Source organism: Podarcis melisellensis, assembly GCF_964234715.1.
Source record: "Podarcis melisellensis genome assembly, chromosome: 12".
Lineage (NCBI taxonomy): Eukaryota > Metazoa > Chordata > Lepidosauria > Squamata > Lacertidae > Podarcis > Podarcis melisellensis.
In genome coordinates, this window is record NC_138544.1 from 35,587,983 (window position 1) to 35,608,596 (window position 20,614).

Consider the following 20,614-nt stretch of genomic DNA (forward strand, 5'->3'; position numbering starts at 1 on the left):
TGGGGATGATGGGAGTTATAGTTTAGCAACATCTGGCAGGGCCAAGGGTCCCCACTCCTGCTCTGCAGCTGTTGAAGTTGCAGGAGCCTTCTTTAGGTCAAATACTGACAGCATTATGGTGTATACTAATGCAACCAGAAATGTGTATGATATGCTGGAATACATTCCATCCTTTATCTCTTCTTGTTCTTTCCATATATGCAAAGGGGCACATGCAAAGGGGTTACAGTGCATTTTGTAGAGAGCTTCCACTACAATATCCTACCAATAATGCATATAAATATATTCTCACTAGAAAGCTCTGTACCAACGCACTAATTTGACACTCCTACTTAGTAGCATTATTACAAAGAGCTGACAATAGCCTTTTGAAATCAGTTCTCAGGAACCTCAGGCTTTGAAATAATGTTACAAGAAATCCAATCTTTTTAAATAAAGCATTTTGGGAGAACCACTTAGCAAGCATTGAGCATGCAGTTCTTTAGCTATTGACCTGATTATCAGTAAACACAGTTTGCATTTTTGCAAGCAAACATTCCTTTCTGCCCCTGGGAATCCTCTGCAGTCCAAAGGAGGTTAAGGAAAAAATGAAGAAAGCCTCATGTGCATATAGCTGTTTACAATTTCCACACTTACCTAGGTGCCACAGCAAATTCCTTCTTTCCTCATCTTAACTACTGCTTGTATTTGTTTCCTGACCTACACTTGTTATTCTATTCTCCAATGGAATAAGTCACTGATTGGTTTAAATTCAATTATCTAGGGCTTTCCCTATTATTTTCTGAGACACACAGTATTGTAAAGAAATTTTTGACCCTAAAAATTATTTAAATGTCAAGATTCAACAATATTAAACAGAGAGCTTTCTGAACATCCATTTCAAGGAAACTTTCAGAGGCTAGGAATGGAATATTCTATTGCTACCCTCTGCTGTTTGGCTTCTTCCAGTGTCAGCCACTTTTAAAGATAGGATCCTATTAACTGAATGAGCCACTGTAGTTTTGTAAAGTTACTTTGCATTCCTGTTACATCCATCTTCTCCTCTTCCCTGCATGGCAACTAAAAACAACTATTCCATTAAAATGGAGTCTGCTTTGGAACAACTAAGTTCACTTAGGGTATGGCAGCATACATGCGCCCAAATTTTCCATATAAGGGAGGGTAAAAATATCAGATATCATCAGGATTTTACCAATATCCATTGGTTTATGTAGTCAATTAACATAGCCAATTACTGAGCAAAAGAATGTATGGACAACTGACGGTCTTATCAGAGTACATGCTTTGAACTATGCAAGTGATGTAGACAATTTTGAAATATGGTACTCTTTCACTCAGTAGGGCTTATTTCTGAGGGCTGCAGGTTGCCCAGGTAGGCAACCTAAAGCCCTCAGCCCAAGAGGGGGTTGGCAGAAAGAGAAGAGAGGATGCAGCACAAAGAAATAGAAATGGAAGAGGGTGGTCCCATCCCCTGTGATTTATTTAAAGCAGTTATGCCCCACTCCCATAGTGGCTTATAAGTCAGTAAAAATAACAGAACCCCTGTCTTCAGGCTTACAATCTAAGACATGATGCAAAAGGAATGGGAAGGGGAATACAACTCTGACACCAATACAGTGGGACCTTGGTTTAAGAACAGTTTAGCTTATGAACAACTTGGATTAAGAACGCTGCAAACCTGGAAGCAGGTGTTTTGGTTTGTGAACTTTGCCTTGGAATAATAACATGTTTCGCTTCCTGTTGAGCGTGTTCCATTTGTAAATTGAGTCCTCTGCTGCTATGGGAAAGCACGCCTTGGTTTAAGAACGGACTTCGGGAATGGATTAAGTTCATAAACCAAGGTACCACTGCATATTAAATTTGCAAGGCTCTTAGAATGACCAGCTTGGATACAAATGAGCTGCTCAGCTTTTAGGTTTTTTTTTAAAAAAAGGTCTTGGTGGACCTTGAGAAACATCCATGGCAACTCATCCTTCCTGTAAGTAACTGTAATGCAGCAACAACTTATTGACCTTACAGAATAGGGTCTCCTAGAATCTTCTTGTTACTTGTCACAGCCTGTAGGCTCACTGGAGACCAGCTTACTGCTCTTACTCACAGGGCTGCAGAAAAGGGGGGCTTCAGGGAGGGTGAACAGGGGTCCAGCCCAGCTGGTGAAAACAGCAGCTAGTAGAGAAGTGAGCTCCTTGCTATTTGCTGCCCCTTTGGTTCTGATTCGACCTTGCCCTACCAACCCCCAAGTATGTGGCCCCTGACAAGATTAACCCAGAAGGAATGTGACCTTTAGTTAAAAAAAGATTGTCTACACCTAATGCATGGAATTTCTCTGTGGTCACAGTAAGAAAAGTATTTACAATTTCTAAATAATAAAGACTGGCTAACACTTCCAAGTGTAAACTCCTTTAGAAAGGCAACATGTGTTACAGTCACCCACCCCATGCCTTTTTATATACATACACAGCTTGTAATAATATGAACATAAGGGTTTAATGCAAGAATCATCACTATATAGTTTATTATAGAAACCAAAAATTTTCCACAAATATCATCTTTCAGTTTCCACATTTATTCAAAACTCATCGTTTTAATTAAAGCAGCATCAAAATCCAATAAATGGTGACGAAGAGGCAGAGGTAGAAAACAAAGACCACAAAGCATCTGTATGCTGGTCTTCCCATGTGTCTTTCATTAAATTTGAATCTTTGTTCTCTTGTATGCTTGAGAAACCCCCAAAATCAGAATTTGCTTCGCTGGTCTGAAATAACTGCAACAGTGCTTGTGTTGATGAGCTTTGTACATTTTTTGTTTCTTCTGGAACAGGTAGTTCATCAGCCTGATGTAAACATAACTCCATTTTTTGTTTCTGATTTCCGTTTTTATTTCTTCCTATGGAATGCATGGCTTTTCTGCTGAGTTTTATTGGTGAGCTTTGTATATTAACGTCCGTCAACTCATTGGCCTCTTTGTTTGAGGGAGGACTAATCAATGGCTTTTCTGGCTCTAGAAGGACTGTGAGTTCTCTCGGAAAACAGCTGCTCTCCACCCTAAGGTCAATTGCCGAACGAGTGTCTACCTTCTTCAGACATTTTGCTGGCAGAAGAACTGTATGGTTCAATTTTCGTTTTGGCTTTGATATGTTTTGCCTTTCACTAAACTCAGAGCCTGGAATCCGAGCATGTAGTGAGTTTAAATTTGTTGATAATCCTTGTAAATTCTGTCTTGAAATAGGCTCATAGTGTTCGTAAATTTCAGGCAAGTTTTTCATGCATTGTTTACTTTCTTTCTGGGGAGGAAGATGTACTAAGTTGCTTGATAAAGCAATCTCTGATAAATTTGAAGCTTTGGGCATTTTACCGCTTTCAGTATTGCCACTGACTTTTCTGGATGCTTCTGAAGAACAGATGGTGTGATAGGAATAAACAGAACATGAAGATTCAGAGGTAGAATTTTTGTGTGCAGATTTAGGATACATTTCCAGGTGTTGAGAACCTTCATTCAGTGCCTGTGTTGTAATGCTTTTCCTAGAATACCACCTCAGTGAACTGTCTTGCCTCTTCAACCGCTCTTTCAGCTCTTCTGTTTTTGTTCCGATGAGAGGAGCAAATTGTCCAACACTACACTTCCTCCTAAAATCAAGGAAGTCACACATTTCAAAATGCAAAAAGAATTTTCAAAGAAGACATGAAAATTACTTACTAGTAGTAAATCATAAATAACATGGGCCAGTTGTGAAATGGTTACATGAGGTTTACAATCTGGCACAAATTTGGGCACCCGAGGAAAGCAACTATTATGCTTATCAAAGTGACAAACTATTTGGTACACACACTCTTGGTGTGTAGGAGAAGTCAAGATGCACATATAATCTGCCAAATACTATTCTGTATTTAACAATGGCAGTGGCATTCTTGACTCGGTGGCCACTGTCAAGCTATATGTATAGCTCTGCCTCTCTTTTGCCTACTGATCCTTCAAAGCAGTGCGGGGGGGGGGGGTGAGGAGAGAGAACCTATCATTGTAATCTCTACTTCTGCCTCCCCATGGACTCCTTAAGCCAAAGACAGTAGCCCTCTTTAGGCATTCTAAATGGAAGTTGGAAAAATGGGATAGGTGCTGAAGGTAGAAATGGGGACATGTGTCTTAGTGTCACCCATCCACTCCACTGTGCTGCCATTCTGGTCATCTACAAGTTGGCAGGTGACTGTCTAAAACAGAGTACTTGTGGATATCCCTTGTGCGTTTTAGAACCCTGGAAAATCAAGGTTCTAAAATGCATAGGAAACCTTCATGAGCACAGGAGGCTTGGCGCTTCAGATGTTCACCCTCAAATTTGTAGGCAGTGACTGGAACAGAATTGCAGGGGCGGGAAGCTAGACCAGGCAGAACTAGAAAATTAATCCACGCAGCCTCCCTACCTCCATGTGCTTACTTTACTTGTTTAGAATGCCTGAAGAAGGCTAAGAGGAGTTGGAAATCTCACTGAGCAGCAAAGCAAGAAGCTAAGAAGCTAAGAAGAAGAATGTATTTGACATAGCTATTTCTTTTGGACCTGAGAGTCCAGAAGAAGCAAGTGCAATTCTGGTGTTTGCCTTTGCATTATTAAGAAGAGTCAAAGCGGTCTTTGCCGTCTCCATCTTTGGAGCCTTCCAAGTTTAAAAGGAAGTAGCAGTCATGGAAGCCAGGAGGCGGCAGATCAGGGAGATGCCATTGAGAGGATGGCAGAGAGTAAGGGAGAGGCAGACATATCTGTTAATCTTTCCTTGTTGCAGTCTACATTTTATATATATACATGTTATATGTCAGTTCATCCCATCTTATTTTACTTTCCCTCTGACTGCTAGAAAATTTCTCTCAGTGCATTCATTCTCACAGCACTTGGAGACCATCATATTTGTCAAGCATCTTATGCAAGACACAGGGATTTAAAGATAGCTTTAAAAGTGCCAAGGATGCAGCTAGATTCCTTGCAAGTAAGAGAGATGATCTGGTGAGCTGTCAGCATGGTTTTTGGAAACTGCAGAAACAGGCTATATAGTATATAGCAATTCTGTTACCTATTATTGTATCAGTAATCCAGATCTTCCACCAGTCCTGTTATGTGGTACTGCCTAATTGTCAGAAAGCACGTCATCTGTAGGTGAAAAATGCTGCTTATGGTTCTACCAAGCCCTGTTCTTTATAGACAGAGCCTTCAAAAGAGATGAATACAAATTCTTTTGTGGTGCCTGTAGAAGCTACTTTACACAATAGCATCGGAAAGGCTGTTTTACTCTTTGGGGCCAAAAAATAGTGGGTTAGCTGAAGTCAGTGTGAAAGCCTCACCAAATAAAGTCATTACTGTATTGCTGATCACTTCAAAACTGGATCTGTCTCTTATTGCATTTGTCAGCTTTGCGAGCTCCAAGTACTCGCACAATTTGACTACACCATTCCTCTTTAGTGGGTGACTTGTGAGGGAACCTCTGACGTGGAACAATCATGGCAGGGGAGAAGAAGGCACACAAAATAACCTACATTGACGTTAGCTGAAAATAAAAATTATTTGACTATAAGAAGTTATAAAATTGTTTACCTTTTAATTTTTGGTGTACTCAACTCTACAAAGTTACAAGAAAACTTGGAAATAATGTCATCCACAACTTGATAGTGAGAACTTTGAGCAAAGTTCTGGTGTTGCTCACTTTCAACATGCTGAAATTAGGGGGAAAATGTATCAGCATTCCTAAAGAAAATATTTATATATAAATGATTTTTTTTTTTTTTTTACAAAAATGAAGTTTTAAAACCACCATAAGGACCCAGTTGAGATTATATCTTGGCTTAATAAACCAATATATGTGTGAGCATCTTCCATTGCATACAGAGAGCACTTTTGAGGCACAAGTAATCAAGCCAAGAATACTCTAATTAACCATAGCTTTGCTTTTTATCTGAACCAGGGAACTATGGTTACCAGTTTTGGAATAAGCCAGGATAGTAAACTATGCAAAAGGCTTGGCTTATTAAGAATTTGTTGGTTTATTATGACTGTTTAAATGCAACCACAAACTACAATTATCCTTTTCTGACCCTACAAATTTTTTTTCAAGTTGTAAGAAACAGACTTCAAACATTAATAGAATATATAAAAGATAAATGTAACATGTAAGCTTACATATTTTTATTTACTGTGATATGCCTGATTGCTTATGCTCCATTACTAGGAAGTCCTTATCTACAGGCGGTTCCAACCTCATTATGGAAGCTACCTGTCCCTGTCTGCAGACCTTTCACTATCTGGATAAAAGTATGCTACTCAAGAATATAGGATGCTGGCTATTTTTGCACTAATATATCCAACTGTACTACCCATCCACCTGTAGGGCATCGGCAGCCAAAGCTGCTAAAAACGAGACAGCTTTCCTTGAAACCTTGCTCTATAGCCAAATCACATATTGCCTAATTGCATATGCTGCTGTCTATGTCATAAATACCCACAAACAGAGAAACAAAAGCTACATCTTGGCTGTGAGTCCTGGAAGACCAGCTCTCTGCTTTGCCAGCCTTTTCCCACCTGGGACAGCAGGGCCCTGATTGACTCCAGCTACCAAAGCTGAGGCTGCTGAACAGACTCTTGGATTGGGATGTTGTTTAGGTGTTTTTATTGGAGAGTTTTGTTGCTGTTAGCAATATTAATTTTCTATGTTTAGACCTTTTTATTATGTATGTGGGACTTGCTGTTTGATTGTATACATTGTGATGTGTTTTATTTATGACTACTTTTGTTATGTTTGTGATTATGTAAATCCTTTCATGTTTTAAACTGCCTTGAGTATGGTTTTAAATATGGAAAGGCAGCATAAAAATAAAAAGATGATGGTACTAAGTTTAACTGATGCACCTTGGGGAGGGTCTAATCTTAATATAACCTGTCTTAAAAAAAATAATCTTCCCTTAGAAGAGAACAGCACTCACTGATTCCAAAACAATTATAAGAATATATAATATACACACACACAGCCCTGTTGAAGCTCCTATGCTTAATTTAGCAAGAGTAGCAATGATATTGACTAACCTACCCATGGGAGGTACAACTTATTTAACATTACTTTACAGGAGATTTAATACCTGGTGATTTAGTCACTTCCAAAACGTAAGCTATGTCTCATACAATATTGAAGGAATTCACTTTCACCAAAAATGAAAAAGAACCTATATCATTACAACCTTTATATCAGCTTTTAAACTATTTCTGTGAATGGGTCAAATACATAGGAATACTGTTCTAGAGAAAAAGGTTTCATAAAAAATATATCTCCTCAAATATCTGGAAGTAATTTAGGTATATCCATCACAAGTAAATAAGCCACAATTATTTAGTTAATATATGCTTACAATTTGAAGGTCATCATACTTCTTCAGACAACATTCACAGTACCCTTTTCTCTTTTTATGTTTTGCAGGAAGCTGAACTGGGCCCTTCCCTTTGTCATTATTTGCTGGATTTCTGTTCATGAAAAAGAAAAAAAAATCTTACTCATATATTCTATAAGAGAATAAGCAAGATCATCAAGAGCACAACTCAGGGATTCACAATAACTTTTTTTCATAGGAACTAGGACTTTCAATCCAACTATGATAGCACAATATTACTTGCAGCATTTTGATTCAAAGTAACCAGCTGCATAAATATGGCCCTAGAACGTCATGATTTAAAGATTTTAATGTACTGCTGAACTATATACCAACCCTGTGGAACTTAACAGAGAGACATGGATACTCAGTGGCTAAACATTTAGCACTGGAAGGTCTCTTCCTTGACCCCGCATTATACAATGTCTGGAAGACATGACCCAGCTAGCTACTTATAAGAAAACACAACCTCCCAATCTTTCCATTCCTGTTGAGCCTCCTTTGCAAAAGAACACACATCCTCTTTCTGATTCTAGCTAAAGTGATTTTTCTCCTGCCCATATCTTCTTTTCTTCAGCTGTGTTTCCCCTGCCCTTTGGCTCAAGCTTCTTCCCTCATCCACCTGTTCTCAGAGATTTCTGCATATTCTGCACCCTTTCTTCAGCCACCATATTTTCTTTGGCCTCACTGCCCCCTGGTTTGCTTCCTTTCTGCTCAGCTTCATGTCAAGCTTCCTGTCCTCCATACATGGGCTCTTCAGTCCCAAACAAAATTAACAGTATAGTTTTTCTCAGGGTAGTTTTTCTTTATTTATAACATTTATAAACTTCTTTTCACCACTTTAGCATATCTGGATATTTGAGCAGAAAATAAGTATAAATGACTCATGCATCCACTCTTTCACTGTGATAACCAGAGGCAGACTTATAGAATCCAGACTAAACTAGCAGTGTCTAACTTCTAACATATAAACTGAGGTTTCAAAAATCCATTAAATCAATGCAGCTTGTCTAATGGTGATGGGGGCTCACTAACTAACTAGTACGCACGATAATGTGTGTGATTAGATTAACCGAATATAAGACATGCTTATAAACTGGTCTTGAATTCTGTGTAAAAATCCAAGCTTGCTTCCATCCTCTTTAGCCCTTTACCAAATTTTGGCACATCCCTCTTCAATTACCTTTGTTTATTCTCAATTTGCTTATGAGCAATTATATTCTTCTTTTCTGTTTCAAATGGACTGTAAGGTTTTGGATTGGAATAGTTGACAACTGGAAAGCTGGACAGTTGCAAGTAAAAGGGTCTGTAGCGTCTACATGAGAAAAAAATAAGTCAGGTTTACTGAACATACAAAAAAGCAATAAATATGTTTAAAACCTATTTTTCAGTAGTTCTTGCTTGCAGTGTGTTATCTGTGGTGCATGCCACTCTGCTATAGCAATGTTGACACTCTATTATTCTTTGCTATATAAACTCTGTACCTCCCTTTTATAGGGTTCAAGCCACATATACACTTGTTCTTTTACTCAGATTTGTGCTTTGCAATAAATCACCTACTGTGCCCTCCATTCTCCACCTCCCTGTAGAAAAATAACCCAGTTTGATAAATACTTTGATTGAAAAATTGGCAATGTTTTGTTCTCCGTCTATATAAAAAAATTTTGCACCACGGGTGGGGAACTTCCAGCCAGTGGCGCAGGAGGTTATTTCCCCTTGAATATATCAGGTGTGAGGGAAGCAGAAATGCAGCTGTAAATGCACTCCCAATTGTGCACTGCCAAGGAAAAGCAGGCTTCAGTTCTCCAACTGGATTAGCTGCGAGAGAGAGAAAGTTCACTATGAGAAATGCATGGTGTCAGTCTCTGAGGAACTGACTGCCCAGGGCTTGCAAAGTGCTTCATGAAGGGGTTGTCAAGTGCCCAACAGTCAGCCCACTTGTCCATCATCTTGTATCATAATGATGCCAGGTCACTGGCAAGAAAGTTGTGAATATTACAAGCTGCTGGAAGTGGAGGCTGTAGTCTAAATACATGCCATGCTACTGCAAACATGGTATTAAGGCTGCATGCCTATATACAGTTACCTGGGAGTAAATCCTATTGAACTCCTAAGATTGCACTATAAGAAACCAATTGATAGCCAGATATGGTATCTAGAGCAATTCCACCAATAAACTGTATGTCAGAATCTACCTTCTTATGACCCCCCCCACTACATACAGAACTCTGCAAATTTATTTCCCCTCACTGTTCTACCATCTCTGATAGATTACCTAGCACAAAAGGAATTGTCTTACTGAAATCCTTCCAGCATATTAGAGCTTTGCATTGTTTTCCTGCAGATTATATTGTCATTGCATCAAATGTTGTCATCAACCTCCAAGAAGAAAGCAGATGGTTTGGAGGACATGTGTTGAATGGAATATTAATTCATCTGAAAATAACACTTACCGTCTTCTGTCTTCAACCTTCAGAAAAGGATTTTTCAGTTTATCTGTTCAAAAGAACGTAGTAAAAAACTTTTTATTATTACCAGATTATACGAACATTCCTATTTCTAACACAAGTAACAAATAGCTTACGGAAAATTATACTATTCTATAAATTAATAACCTTGCCTAGAATAAATGATCAAGATTTTTCTTTTTAAACAATCAATATTTTTTATTTTTTGTAAAATAAATAACAAGTCTTATTCATGTCTCGAATACTTACTTTTTGTTTTCTGATCAACTGACTCTTTTTCCTGTTAAAAAGAAATTATTATTATAGTTTATTCATTTGATTTATTCAATTGTGCACGTTTTATAGTTGACTGTGTGATGTAGGAGACCAGAGCCGTGGACCAGCAACCAACCTTTCAATGGGAAGTATAGTTTTAAATTTTATTGGCAAAACTGATGAACTGTATTTTAAGAAAAGTCACATCTTGTCTACTTTTATAGTTATGTATGTAGTTCTAAGAGATATAAAAAGATACAAGCAGATCATAGAAAGGCCTACAGCTAGGGGGAATGTGTGCAACGAGGTTATTCTCTTCCCTGCATATTTTTTTTCAAAAAGAAGCAAAAGAAAAAAGCAAGTCTCTCTTCTTCCTACCTGTAGCTAGCTATTCAGCAATTAAATGATCCCCTTAACAATACAGAAACAAGTTGGCTACTTTATATATTATACTATTTGCTTAACTAGCCCAGTAGTGTCTATCCTTATCAGCAGCGACTCTCCTGGGCTTTTCACATCACTTGCTACCCGATCATTTGAACACAGCAGCAGAAATATAGTTCTCTAATATTCAGTTCCTTGGGCATGCTAAATTTAGTTTGTTAACAGCTTCTAGTTTTCTAAAAAAAAATGTAAACAAGGTAAGAGGAATTTGTACTACTGAGTTGTAATTCCTTATTTTCAATTATTCCAATTTTTTTTTAAAAAAAGAAAGAACTCATCTAATATAATATTTAGATCACAATAAGTACTCTAGTGAACTTTTTAATTAATCAAATAGTTCAGATATTTTGCCTATTGGTAAAAACATCTGATATATTCACATACTATATAAAATTAACATGGCAAGCTTTAGTTTTGTTTAGAAAAGTCAAACACGCATGTTAAATAGTATTCCAACAGATGGCGATCCTATAATCTGTAAGTTCCACTGAACTCAGTGGGATTTACATCTGAATAGAAACGTACATAGGATTGCATTATGCATTTCCAGATCCCCACCCCCAATGTTGATCACCAATAGGCTAGCAAAGTTGGGGGAGGGAAAGCTGTCTCTCCAGGTTATAGATACTACCAGATTCCTTCCTTTAGAAGGGCGACTAGGTTTTCTCCTCTTCTTCCGCCACAAAGGCCCATTCGTTGCTCTCATTTCAGGATAAGGTGCTCACCCTCCTCCTCTCTTGGACCATGATCATACCAAAACCAAGTGGACACCCAATTTTTTCTGGTACAATGCACAAATGAGTAAACCATTATGCTACTTAGCTGAGGATAATAATTTGTCTGTAGCCCATAAAGTATATATATTTAAAGATATACCTTAAATATATAAGGCATTTGTTTTATGATATTCAACCTGTTATTATTTTTCTCTGGAATTAGGAAGATATAGACTTACTGCACATTTGATTTCGGTGCTTGATTTCTTGATCAGAGAGATATCTTTTTTCTTCTGATCAATATACTTCTTAATATCTATTATCAAGAAGAAAAGATTATCAAAATTATTTGAAATTATCTTATTCTAAAACAATTGAAAATTCCCTGGAAAAATACTTACCATCAACATGAAGTATTTTCACTCCCCAACTCAAGGCATTGGACAAAATACTACCAGAGGGGATTAATTCCTGAAAGACACATATTTATAATACTTCCATTAACTAAAATATTTTTATATTCATGTGTATGAATATGCCAGCATCACTTGGGAGTGTTGCATGCACATTTTCACACTGTCCAAACCAAAGACCCAATAAAGCTACATAAGCAAAATTAGCCAAAAGGGCTATTACAAAAGTTGCATCACTGACAAACCCATTTCACAACTTTTACAGTCAGAATGGTTTATTTTTTGAAAACATTTCAGAGAGTTGAGGGTAAGAAAACACATAGAAGCAGACAGTGCAGGGCAGCTGTGGATCCGACTTCCCAGCAGCAGTGGCTGCTGTTTAACCAGGACAGAGTGCTAGAGAAGTAAAGGCAATGCAGATACACCAGCTAGGCCAATCCAGCACTCCTGCTATTGCGTTGAAGCAACCCTGACCTCACCACTGCCCTGCCTTGGTAAGCAACAGCAATGATGCTACCAGGAATCCCACTCCTGCCAGAATGGAGTCACCTTATTGAATGATACATACCTGTTCTTTTATTGCTTTTTCAACTAAAGATTTTCCTCTACTCATGCGTACCTATTTATAAGAAAGAAAGAAAGTACAGAACATTTGTGTTCATCACTAGTAGTCTTGCATAATGAAATGTTTAAGTCATAACTCTGCAAGGATTCTAAATATTTGTAAAACCCGCTCACACACTGGTTAGAGCATGGTGTTAATAATGCCAAGGCCACAGGTGTGATTCCAATACAGGCCACTTGCATATTCCTGCATTGCAGGGTGTTGGACTAGATGATCCTCAAAGGTCCCTTCATACTCTACAATTCTGTTTCTAAAAAATGTGATCCAGTAGTACTCCTAGTTGCAGACACGATCCGTTCCAGGGTGCCGTATGCACCCAAAAAAGTCTGCAACAAGAGCGGTGCCTCTGCGCAAGCACGAAGCGCGATAGAGTGCTTCTGCACACGTGCGCAGAATGCTTCTGCGCATGCAGCAAAACCCAGAAGTATACACTTCCGGGTTTGCCACGATCGCAAGCCGAAAAGACGCGAAATGAACCTAACGCAACACGAAGTATGACTGTACTGTTACTGATGTGATTGCACTTTTATGTTGCATATTTATTGCATTTATATATTGTCTTCATATATCTTATGAGAAAGAGGATTATAAATATTTCAGTTAATAAAATTGCATGAAAGGGGTGCTATAGTAGTGAATTTTCAGAAATGGTAGGGGATTTAAACCTTTCAACTTCACAATTCCATGACATAAGTGGCTACATCACATATTCCTCTGTATTTGTGGATTTTTGGTCTACAGTGGTGCCTCGCAAGACGAAATTAATTCGTTCCGCAAGTCTCTTCGTCTTGCGAGTTTTTCGTCTTGCGATGCACGGTTTTCCATAGGAATGCACTGAAAATCAATTAATGCGTTCCTATGGAAACCGCCTTCCCCCGACCTCTTCTGGCGGGCGGCATTTTAAAATCGCCCGGGACAGCGGAGGACTTCTCCGCTGTCCGGGGCGATTTAAAAGCCCCTGGGAAGGCAGGCAGGGGGGACAAAGACTTTTGCCCCCCCCCCTGCCTTCAGAAAAGGTCCAGGACAGGCGCGGACCTCTCCGCAAGCAGCGCGCTCCTTGCGGAGAGTTGCAAGCGCGCCCAGGCTTTCCCGCCCCGCCGCCGGGCTTCGGGACATCGTTCCGATGCCGGGCGGCGGGGGGAGGCTTTCTCGCCCCGTCGCCCGGCATCTGGACGATGCCCCGAAGCCGGGCGGCGGGGGGAGGCTTTCTCGCCCCGTCGCCCGGCATCGGGACGATGCCCCGAAGCCGGGCGGCGGGGGGAGGCGTTCCTGCCCGGCCGCCCGGCATCGGGACGATGCCCCGAAGCCGGGCGGTGGGGGGAGGCGTTCCTGCCCGGCCGCCCGGCATCGGGACGATGCCCCGAAGCCGGGCGGTGGGGGGAGGCGTTCCTGCCCGGCCGCCCGGCATCGGGACGATGCCCCGAAGCCGGGCGGTGGGGGGAGGCGTTCCTGCCCGGCCGCCCGGCATCGGGACGATGCCCCGAAGCCGGGCGGTGGGGGGAGGCGTTCCTGCCGGGCGGTGGGGGGAGGCGTTCCTGCCCGGCCGCCCGGCATCGGGACGATGCCCCGAAGCCGGGCGGCGGGGGGAGGCGTTCCTGCCCGGCCGCCCGGCATCGGGACGATGCCCCGAAGCCGGGCGGCGGGGGGAGGCGTTCCTGCCCGGCCGCCCGGCATCGGGACGATGCCCCGAAGCCGGGCGGCGGGGGGAGGCGTTCCTGCCCGGCCGCCCGGCATCGGGACGATGCCCCGAAGCCGGGCGGTGGGGGGAGGCGTTCCTGCCCGGCCGCCCGGCATCGGGACGATGCCCCGAAGCCGGGCGGTGGGGGGAGGCGTTCCTGCCCGGCCGCCCGGCATCGGGACGATGCCCCGAAGCCGGGCGGTGGGGGGAGGCGTTCCTGCCCGGCCGCCCGGCATCGGGACGATGCCCCGAAGCCGGGCGGTGGGGGGAGGCGTTCCTGCCGGGCGGTGGGGGGAGGCGTTCCTGCCCGGCCGCCCGGCATCGGGACGATGCCCCGAAGCCGGGCGGTGGGGGGAGGCGTTCCTGCCCGGCCGCCCGGCATCGGGACGATGCCCCGAAGCCGGGCGGTGGGGGGAGGCGTTCCTGCCCGGCCGCCCGGCATCGGGACGATGCCCCGAAGCCGGGCGGTGGGGGGAGGCGTTCCTGCCCGGCCGCCCGGCATCGGGACGATGCCCCGATGCCGGGCGGCGGGGGGAGGCTTCAAAAGCCGTCCGGGGGCTTTTAAATCGCCCCGGACAGTCCCGGGGCGATTTAAAAGCCCCCGGTTAGGCAGGCAGGGGGGGCAAAGACTTTTGCCCCCCGCCCGCCTTGGGAAGAGGTCCAGGACCTCTTCCCAAGGCGGGCGGGCGGGGGGCAAAAGTCTTTGCCCCCCCTGCCTGCCTTCAAAAGCCGTCCGGGATAGCGGGAAGCGCTTCCCTGCTATCCCGGACCGCTTTTAAAATGCTGGCGGTGGGGAGCAAAGCCTTTCGCCCCCGCCGGCCTTCCTGGACCTCTTCTGAAGTCCGGAGGGGGGAAAAAGGCTTTGCTCCCCACCGCCAGCATTTAAAAAAAGGTCCCCGAGATTTCCCTATGGGCTTTCGTCTTGCGATGCAAGCCCATAGGGAAAATCGTCTAGCGAAGCGTCGCAAAACCCGAAAAACCCTTTCGTCTTGCGGGTTTTTCGTCTTGCGAGGCATTCGTCTTGCGGGGCACCACTGTATCCATCTAAACCTAGGTCGAGCCATTAATATAACATTCTTAAGTAATGAATATTAAAAGGTTCAGCACAAATATGCCCACTACTGCTGATCTGTATATTTCTTTCTGCAGTTTATTTGGGTAATGAGCTGTTTGAAAAGACAGTGTATTATTACTAATGTAAATATTTTGGATAAAATTTCTGAAACGTTCCTATTTATATTAATTTATATTATATTATATTATTAAACAGACTTAAGTAAAGCAACATTCATGGCTGCATATTTCAAAAACTACATCTTGACTTAACACAAAGTAGAACAGGTTAATGGTACCATAATCTATATCATTTTCATCAAGCCATTCTTTGCTTGACGCAACATTAGCCACAAGCCGCAAACCCCGGCTAGTTTTGCAAGAAGAGAGATTAAATTGTAAAGAATGAGCTTTACTTGACTTGTAGCATAACTTTTAAAAATATATCTGCAGGGAAGGAAACAGGAATGGGACTTACTGTGTCCACTAGCTTGAATGAACTTCCTTCATGCCTGTCTCTTCTGCTGCTTGGATGAGGCGAACTGTTTCCACCATTATATACGGAGTCTGGGCTCGGGACTGGAGATATTTGTCCAAGAGTTTGAGCAAATTTTGCTTCCTTTTTATTAGAGATCAAATAGCTAATATCTTTGCTCAGGAATCCTTCCACTCTCTATACATAAAAAAGTATTCTTTCAGAACTTAGTATAAACCTTACAAAACAATGAAGCACTTCATACCAGTTTAACATACAATGCCCCCTTCACACAAAGCTGAGTGCTTTCCCCAGAGCACAATCCACACTGCTGTAAGTTGTGTCTGAAATGACACAGCCAAAAGGATGGTGCTTGATCAAAATAGGTTTTTTACACCTGAAAAAGGCCAGTCCACTAATTCATATGATTAAGCACATGGAAGTTAATAGAATTTTATCAACTAGAACTGGGTTTCGATTCAGGAGTGTTTCACAGAGATAAATAAATCAGCCACTTGCAAGCTCTCTTGGCTTACTATGAGAAGGAGGAACTAATGGTACCCAGCACTGTATCCGATGTACCAAACTGGCCCCAGAACTTCATTAAAACTATTATTCTGAAAGAGACTCCAGGGATTCATACAAGCAACATCAACAGGTAACTATGATTTATCTGACAGGGAACTGTGAAGATAATAATAATAGCTACAATAAATTATTATTATTATTATTATTATTATTATTATTATTATTATTATTATTATTTTAAGTGCAATTCATGTACATGGTGTTTTACAAACAATAGGTATAACAGGTTCCTGTTGCAAGAGGATTATGATCTACCGGAAATGATAGAGGAAGGGGGTGAAATGGAGGCACTAGCAGGTAAGGGAAGAGTATGTGATTATTTTTATTATCAGTACTTTAGCTTAATTACAATAAGGTATAGGGCCTGGGGTAGAGAGTTTGTTTTAAAAGCTTCCTGGAAAATACAGGTTTTGAAACACCAAAAGGAAATAAGGGAGGTAGAGATATATATGGGTATAAGGGACCACAAGGGGAAAGGGCAGAGCCACTGCAGGGAGGAAAAAACATTATAGATTATAGAACTAGTTGAACAAAGGACACAAGGATAATGTGTTGGGAAATAAACATACAAAGTTAAGGAGGAGCAAGGCCACAAAGGTTTGAAAAATGAGGAGAAGCTTATACAGGGTGTGAGGACAGTAAGCAAAGGATTAAAGTGGAGGGTGAACTGCTCAAAGCGATGAAAGGTGCAGATTTTGGTTGGAGAGCACTATATTGATGTTATAATATGAAGGCAAGGCATCAGAGGACCAGAGAAGTCTGCAGTAATTCAGGTGAGATATGAGCAGGGCACAAACAAAGGTGAAGGAGCAGAACAGGAGAGTTGTATTTCTAACAACAGACTGAATTTGAGGTGGAAAGGAGGAAAGAACAATCAAAGGAAAAAGGCTTCATGCCTAATCTTCAGGGTGAATGGTGAAACTATGGATAAGTATGAACAAAGAAATGAGGACTTGGGAGGAAAGTAGAGAAGTTTGGTCTGACTCAACTTAATATGATACTGAAGCAAAAATGAGCCAGGATTATAAAGCACTTTGTAAATTAAGGACTTTAGAAATTATGAACATCATAACAGTCTGTTATGCAACCAACAATAGTTATATGACTACTCCTTTATACATTGATTGTTCCTAATTCACACACATTTTATGTGTAATCTTCATTTATATTATTACATAGTTGGTGAGACTACACACATACATTTAAGAGGCAATTACTAATTATTAGGACTGGAAGCTTGGGAAGCTTCTGGGCATATAGACTGATTTTGAAGGCTCCCCTATTACAAGAGGACCTAATTTTTCAGATTAAAAAAACCAGAAACAGACTTACCCCTCCCAATTCTTTAAGATCTTTTGCTATTTTCTCAGAGAGGACATTGGATGGAATATCAAGGTAAAACACCTTCCCAGTAAGTGGTTTGCATTTTAGTTTATCTGATTTTGTGGAATCTTTCTTCACATTTTTCAGGGGAGGTTTGCTTCTTTCTGTTCTTCCTTGCATATCACCTATAATAAAAAGAAAAGAGAATTTGATAACCTAAGGGTTTTTTTAAGGAGTTTTAGAAGGGTTTGTGGGCAAATCATCCTGGGTAAGTAAAGCCATATTTCTAATAAATAAATAAAAGTATATTTGAACTTGTCAAGACTATACAATCCCTCTCCTCGTCACACAAGGTCAGATAAACAGCACAGTCCCCTCCTTCTTCATAATATTATTTATAGGATCGCAAAATGAGAAGCTATGGGGAAAGGCCAGCCATGGATCTGCTGGACCCTAAGCTTATCCATTCTTCAGAGAAAGGCTCAATTTGGGTTTCTCAGCTATGCCAGCCTGGAGCTATTACAGCCAAAAAAAAAAAGACAGAAACCCCCTCACCACCTTGTACCCTGACCAGCCTGAGCCGACAGAGCTTCAGATGCAGAAGTCAATCTGCTGCTACTGGCATCTGGCTCGAGTACATGTAGATACTGCGTTCAAATATATGTGATACTATCTGGTCCAGGAGGAGCTACTCTTAAACAAGATATTCGTGTTTGAGAGAGCACCTGAACAAGCAGTACATCCTTCACAAGTGAATGTTGCACAATGATCTCAACTGCAAGTGAACCTTCTAATTTTATATGTCTACTTATGCATGGAGTAGATGGGGTTTGTCCATCTGGGAGATGGAAAACTCTGAACCCGAACCTCCATTGCCTTCTGGCATATATTTGGGAGGAGAAAAGACTAAGGAGTAAACCAAACAAAAATCCACAAGACAGTTGGATGGCACCTTGTACGCCAACTTCTGGCAACTGCTGCAGCCCAGTTAGTGCCAAACATATTGCTCTGCTTTTCCTTGGACAAGGAATGAGGTCATGAGAGGGGTCTTGTTATTCTGGGCAGCCGAGGAGCTCCGTACAAACGGCTCAGGCTTTCGCCCCTGGGAGGTCACTTTGGTGCTGCTAAAGCAGTAGTTTGACTTAATCCCCAGAAGCGCACTCCATTGTTTCTCGAGACAGATGGATGCCAACAACTTATGAACATATCTTACCAATTTCAGAGAAAGACGTTTCTATGTAAATTTACTAGGATTGCAGCCCTAAGCCAAGAACACATCCCACTGAAATAAATAAGATTTGGATTCAAGTGGATGTGTTTCATATCAGAGTTAAAATATAGGACAACACTCTTACAAACACACATGCAGTCAGCTTTACTTTCACTTACAGATCCCAAACCTTTAAAAGTTTTGAATAAGTTCCTCATTAGAGCATTAAAAAAAAAAAACTGGCTACAGGATGAGTTTTTATACCCCAGCTGTACAGTACAAGGAACAAAAAGTCCAATCTCTATGCCAGGCAAACTAGCTGCTTACCTTTTTGAACAATAAGCATAATGTTTAGCATAATTCTCAAAAAGCCCACAACAGTTTGCAGTGCAAAGCAGTTACACACACATTTGGAGTAAGTGAAACACAAGTTAAGTAACATCAAACCTAACACATTAAGATACTGTAGTACACCACCCCAATCTGGTTTATTTACACATATATACAACCTGAGCCAACAATGGAAGGGTTCACAGTATTAACACTCCAGAAAGTTCTTGCTTCTTCCACAACACTTGGATTCAAGCAGAAATCAGGCATGGCTCAGTCTCAGGCTTCCCAGCCTATCCAACTACTTGCTCACCTAACTCAATTCACAACTTTGGCCTTTGTCTTTCTAGCTAGCCAATTGAGGGAAGGGGAACCACCCATTTGTCCTCTGGCACAGAGCCATTTCCTTTGTTACCTTAACTACCAATACTTAGTCTTAGGCCGTTATCTCACCAGGAAGCCAGCCTGGCTATTCAAGGATTTGCATCAGTGCTGGACCCAGAAATTAGAAGGGGGCCCATGCATAATTTAAACCCCCCACTCCCCGCCAAATAATAAATATACAAAAGGTATCTAGATCTCACCAACCTCCTCCTCTAAGAAAATTTTGCCTCTCTGGATTTCCAAAGAAAATGGGAGCAGATTTGAACTGAGATTCTGCCAGTTTTCTTTTCTTTTGCGTTGCCTGGGGTGGGGGTTGGCAGGGAGAAGAAACAACACTTTTTTTGTCTGAACCTCCTTTCTGGAATGAATCTGTGAAGGGGCTGAAGCTTTTTAGAAGGCATCCCTGTTTCAGAAGGCAGCCTTGTTTAGGGAAGTTTTTAATGTTTCCTGTTTTATCGTGTTTTTAATATGTTGCTGGGAGCCACCCAGAGTGGCTGGGGTATAAATAATAAACTAATAATAATAATAATAATAATAATGCACACTCCTTAGCGGACTAAAGGAAAGTCCTGGCACTTACAGGGGAGCTGTCCTTTGCTGCTGCTCTTCAAACCACTTGGTTTCATTTTCCTGGGAAGTCACATCTTACCCTCCTCGCCTCTAACGGTTACGACCTGCGAGGCAAAAAGAGCAGCGCACACAAATTAAAACCACATTTTAAAAAGGAACAACCCGAAAAGCTCTTTAAAGGTGGTGGGCGGAGACCCCGAGACTTACCGCCTCCCCGCCCCCCGTAGTCCCAACCGCCTCCCCCCCAAAAACCTCACCCTGGTTTTTCCCCTCGCGTGGCCTTTTCCCCTCCCCGCCTGGGGGGCAGCGCCTGGTGTCCAGCGCCCGCTTCCCCTGCGCCCCCTTTCCGTGCCGCCGCCGCCTCCTCCTCCTCCCCCCTCCCCCGCCGAGGGACGGTTGGCGTTTGAAATGTGCGTTCCCGCCGCGCGAGCCGACTCCCCCCCCCCCTCACCCGCCGCCTCGCGCCCGGCTTGCCGCCGCCTGCTCACCCCAACGTAGCGGGGCCCATGGCGCCGGGGACGGGAGCCGCTCAGTGTTTCCGCGAGTCGGCCATTGCGCTAGCTGTCGCTCGCAGTTTCCCGCCTCTGTCCAGCAGGGCCTACCAGCAGCTCCCGAGGCCGGCCTCGGCTCTCTCGTTGGCCTGAAGGGCCGCCCGTGCCGGGAAGCGGAGGCGGAGGCGCCACCAACCAG

General features: G+C 42.4%; 1 protein-coding gene across 2 annotated transcripts; it reads right to left on the minus strand.

Annotated features, from left to right (window-relative positions):
• Positions 1-2,550: 2,550 nt before the first annotated feature.
• On the minus strand, positions 2,551-20,555 carry DBF4 (DBF4-CDC7 kinase regulatory subunit). 2 transcript variants are annotated; one of them, XM_081931731.1, is made up of 13 exons: positions 20,413-20,555; positions 19,935-20,028; positions 17,440-17,615; positions 15,523-15,717; positions 12,257-12,307; positions 11,677-11,746; positions 11,515-11,591; positions 10,110-10,140; positions 9,846-9,888; positions 8,576-8,707; positions 7,375-7,486; positions 5,573-5,691; positions 2,551-3,626 (listed from the first exon to the last, which is right to left on the minus strand). In XM_081931731.1, exons 2-13 carry the CDS (start codon positions 19,978-19,980, stop codon positions 2,600-2,602), a joined length of 2,079 nt encoding a protein of 692 aa, XP_081787857.1. In that variant the 5' UTR covers positions 19,981-20,028; positions 20,413-20,555; the 3' UTR covers positions 2,551-2,599. The 2 variants fall into 2 exon arrangements, with proteins under 2 accessions (XP_081787857.1, XP_081787856.1); XM_081931730.1 differs by lacking the exon at positions 20,413-20,555 and adding an exon at positions 20,182-20,334.
• Between the last annotated feature and the right edge of the window lie 59 nt (positions 20,556-20,614).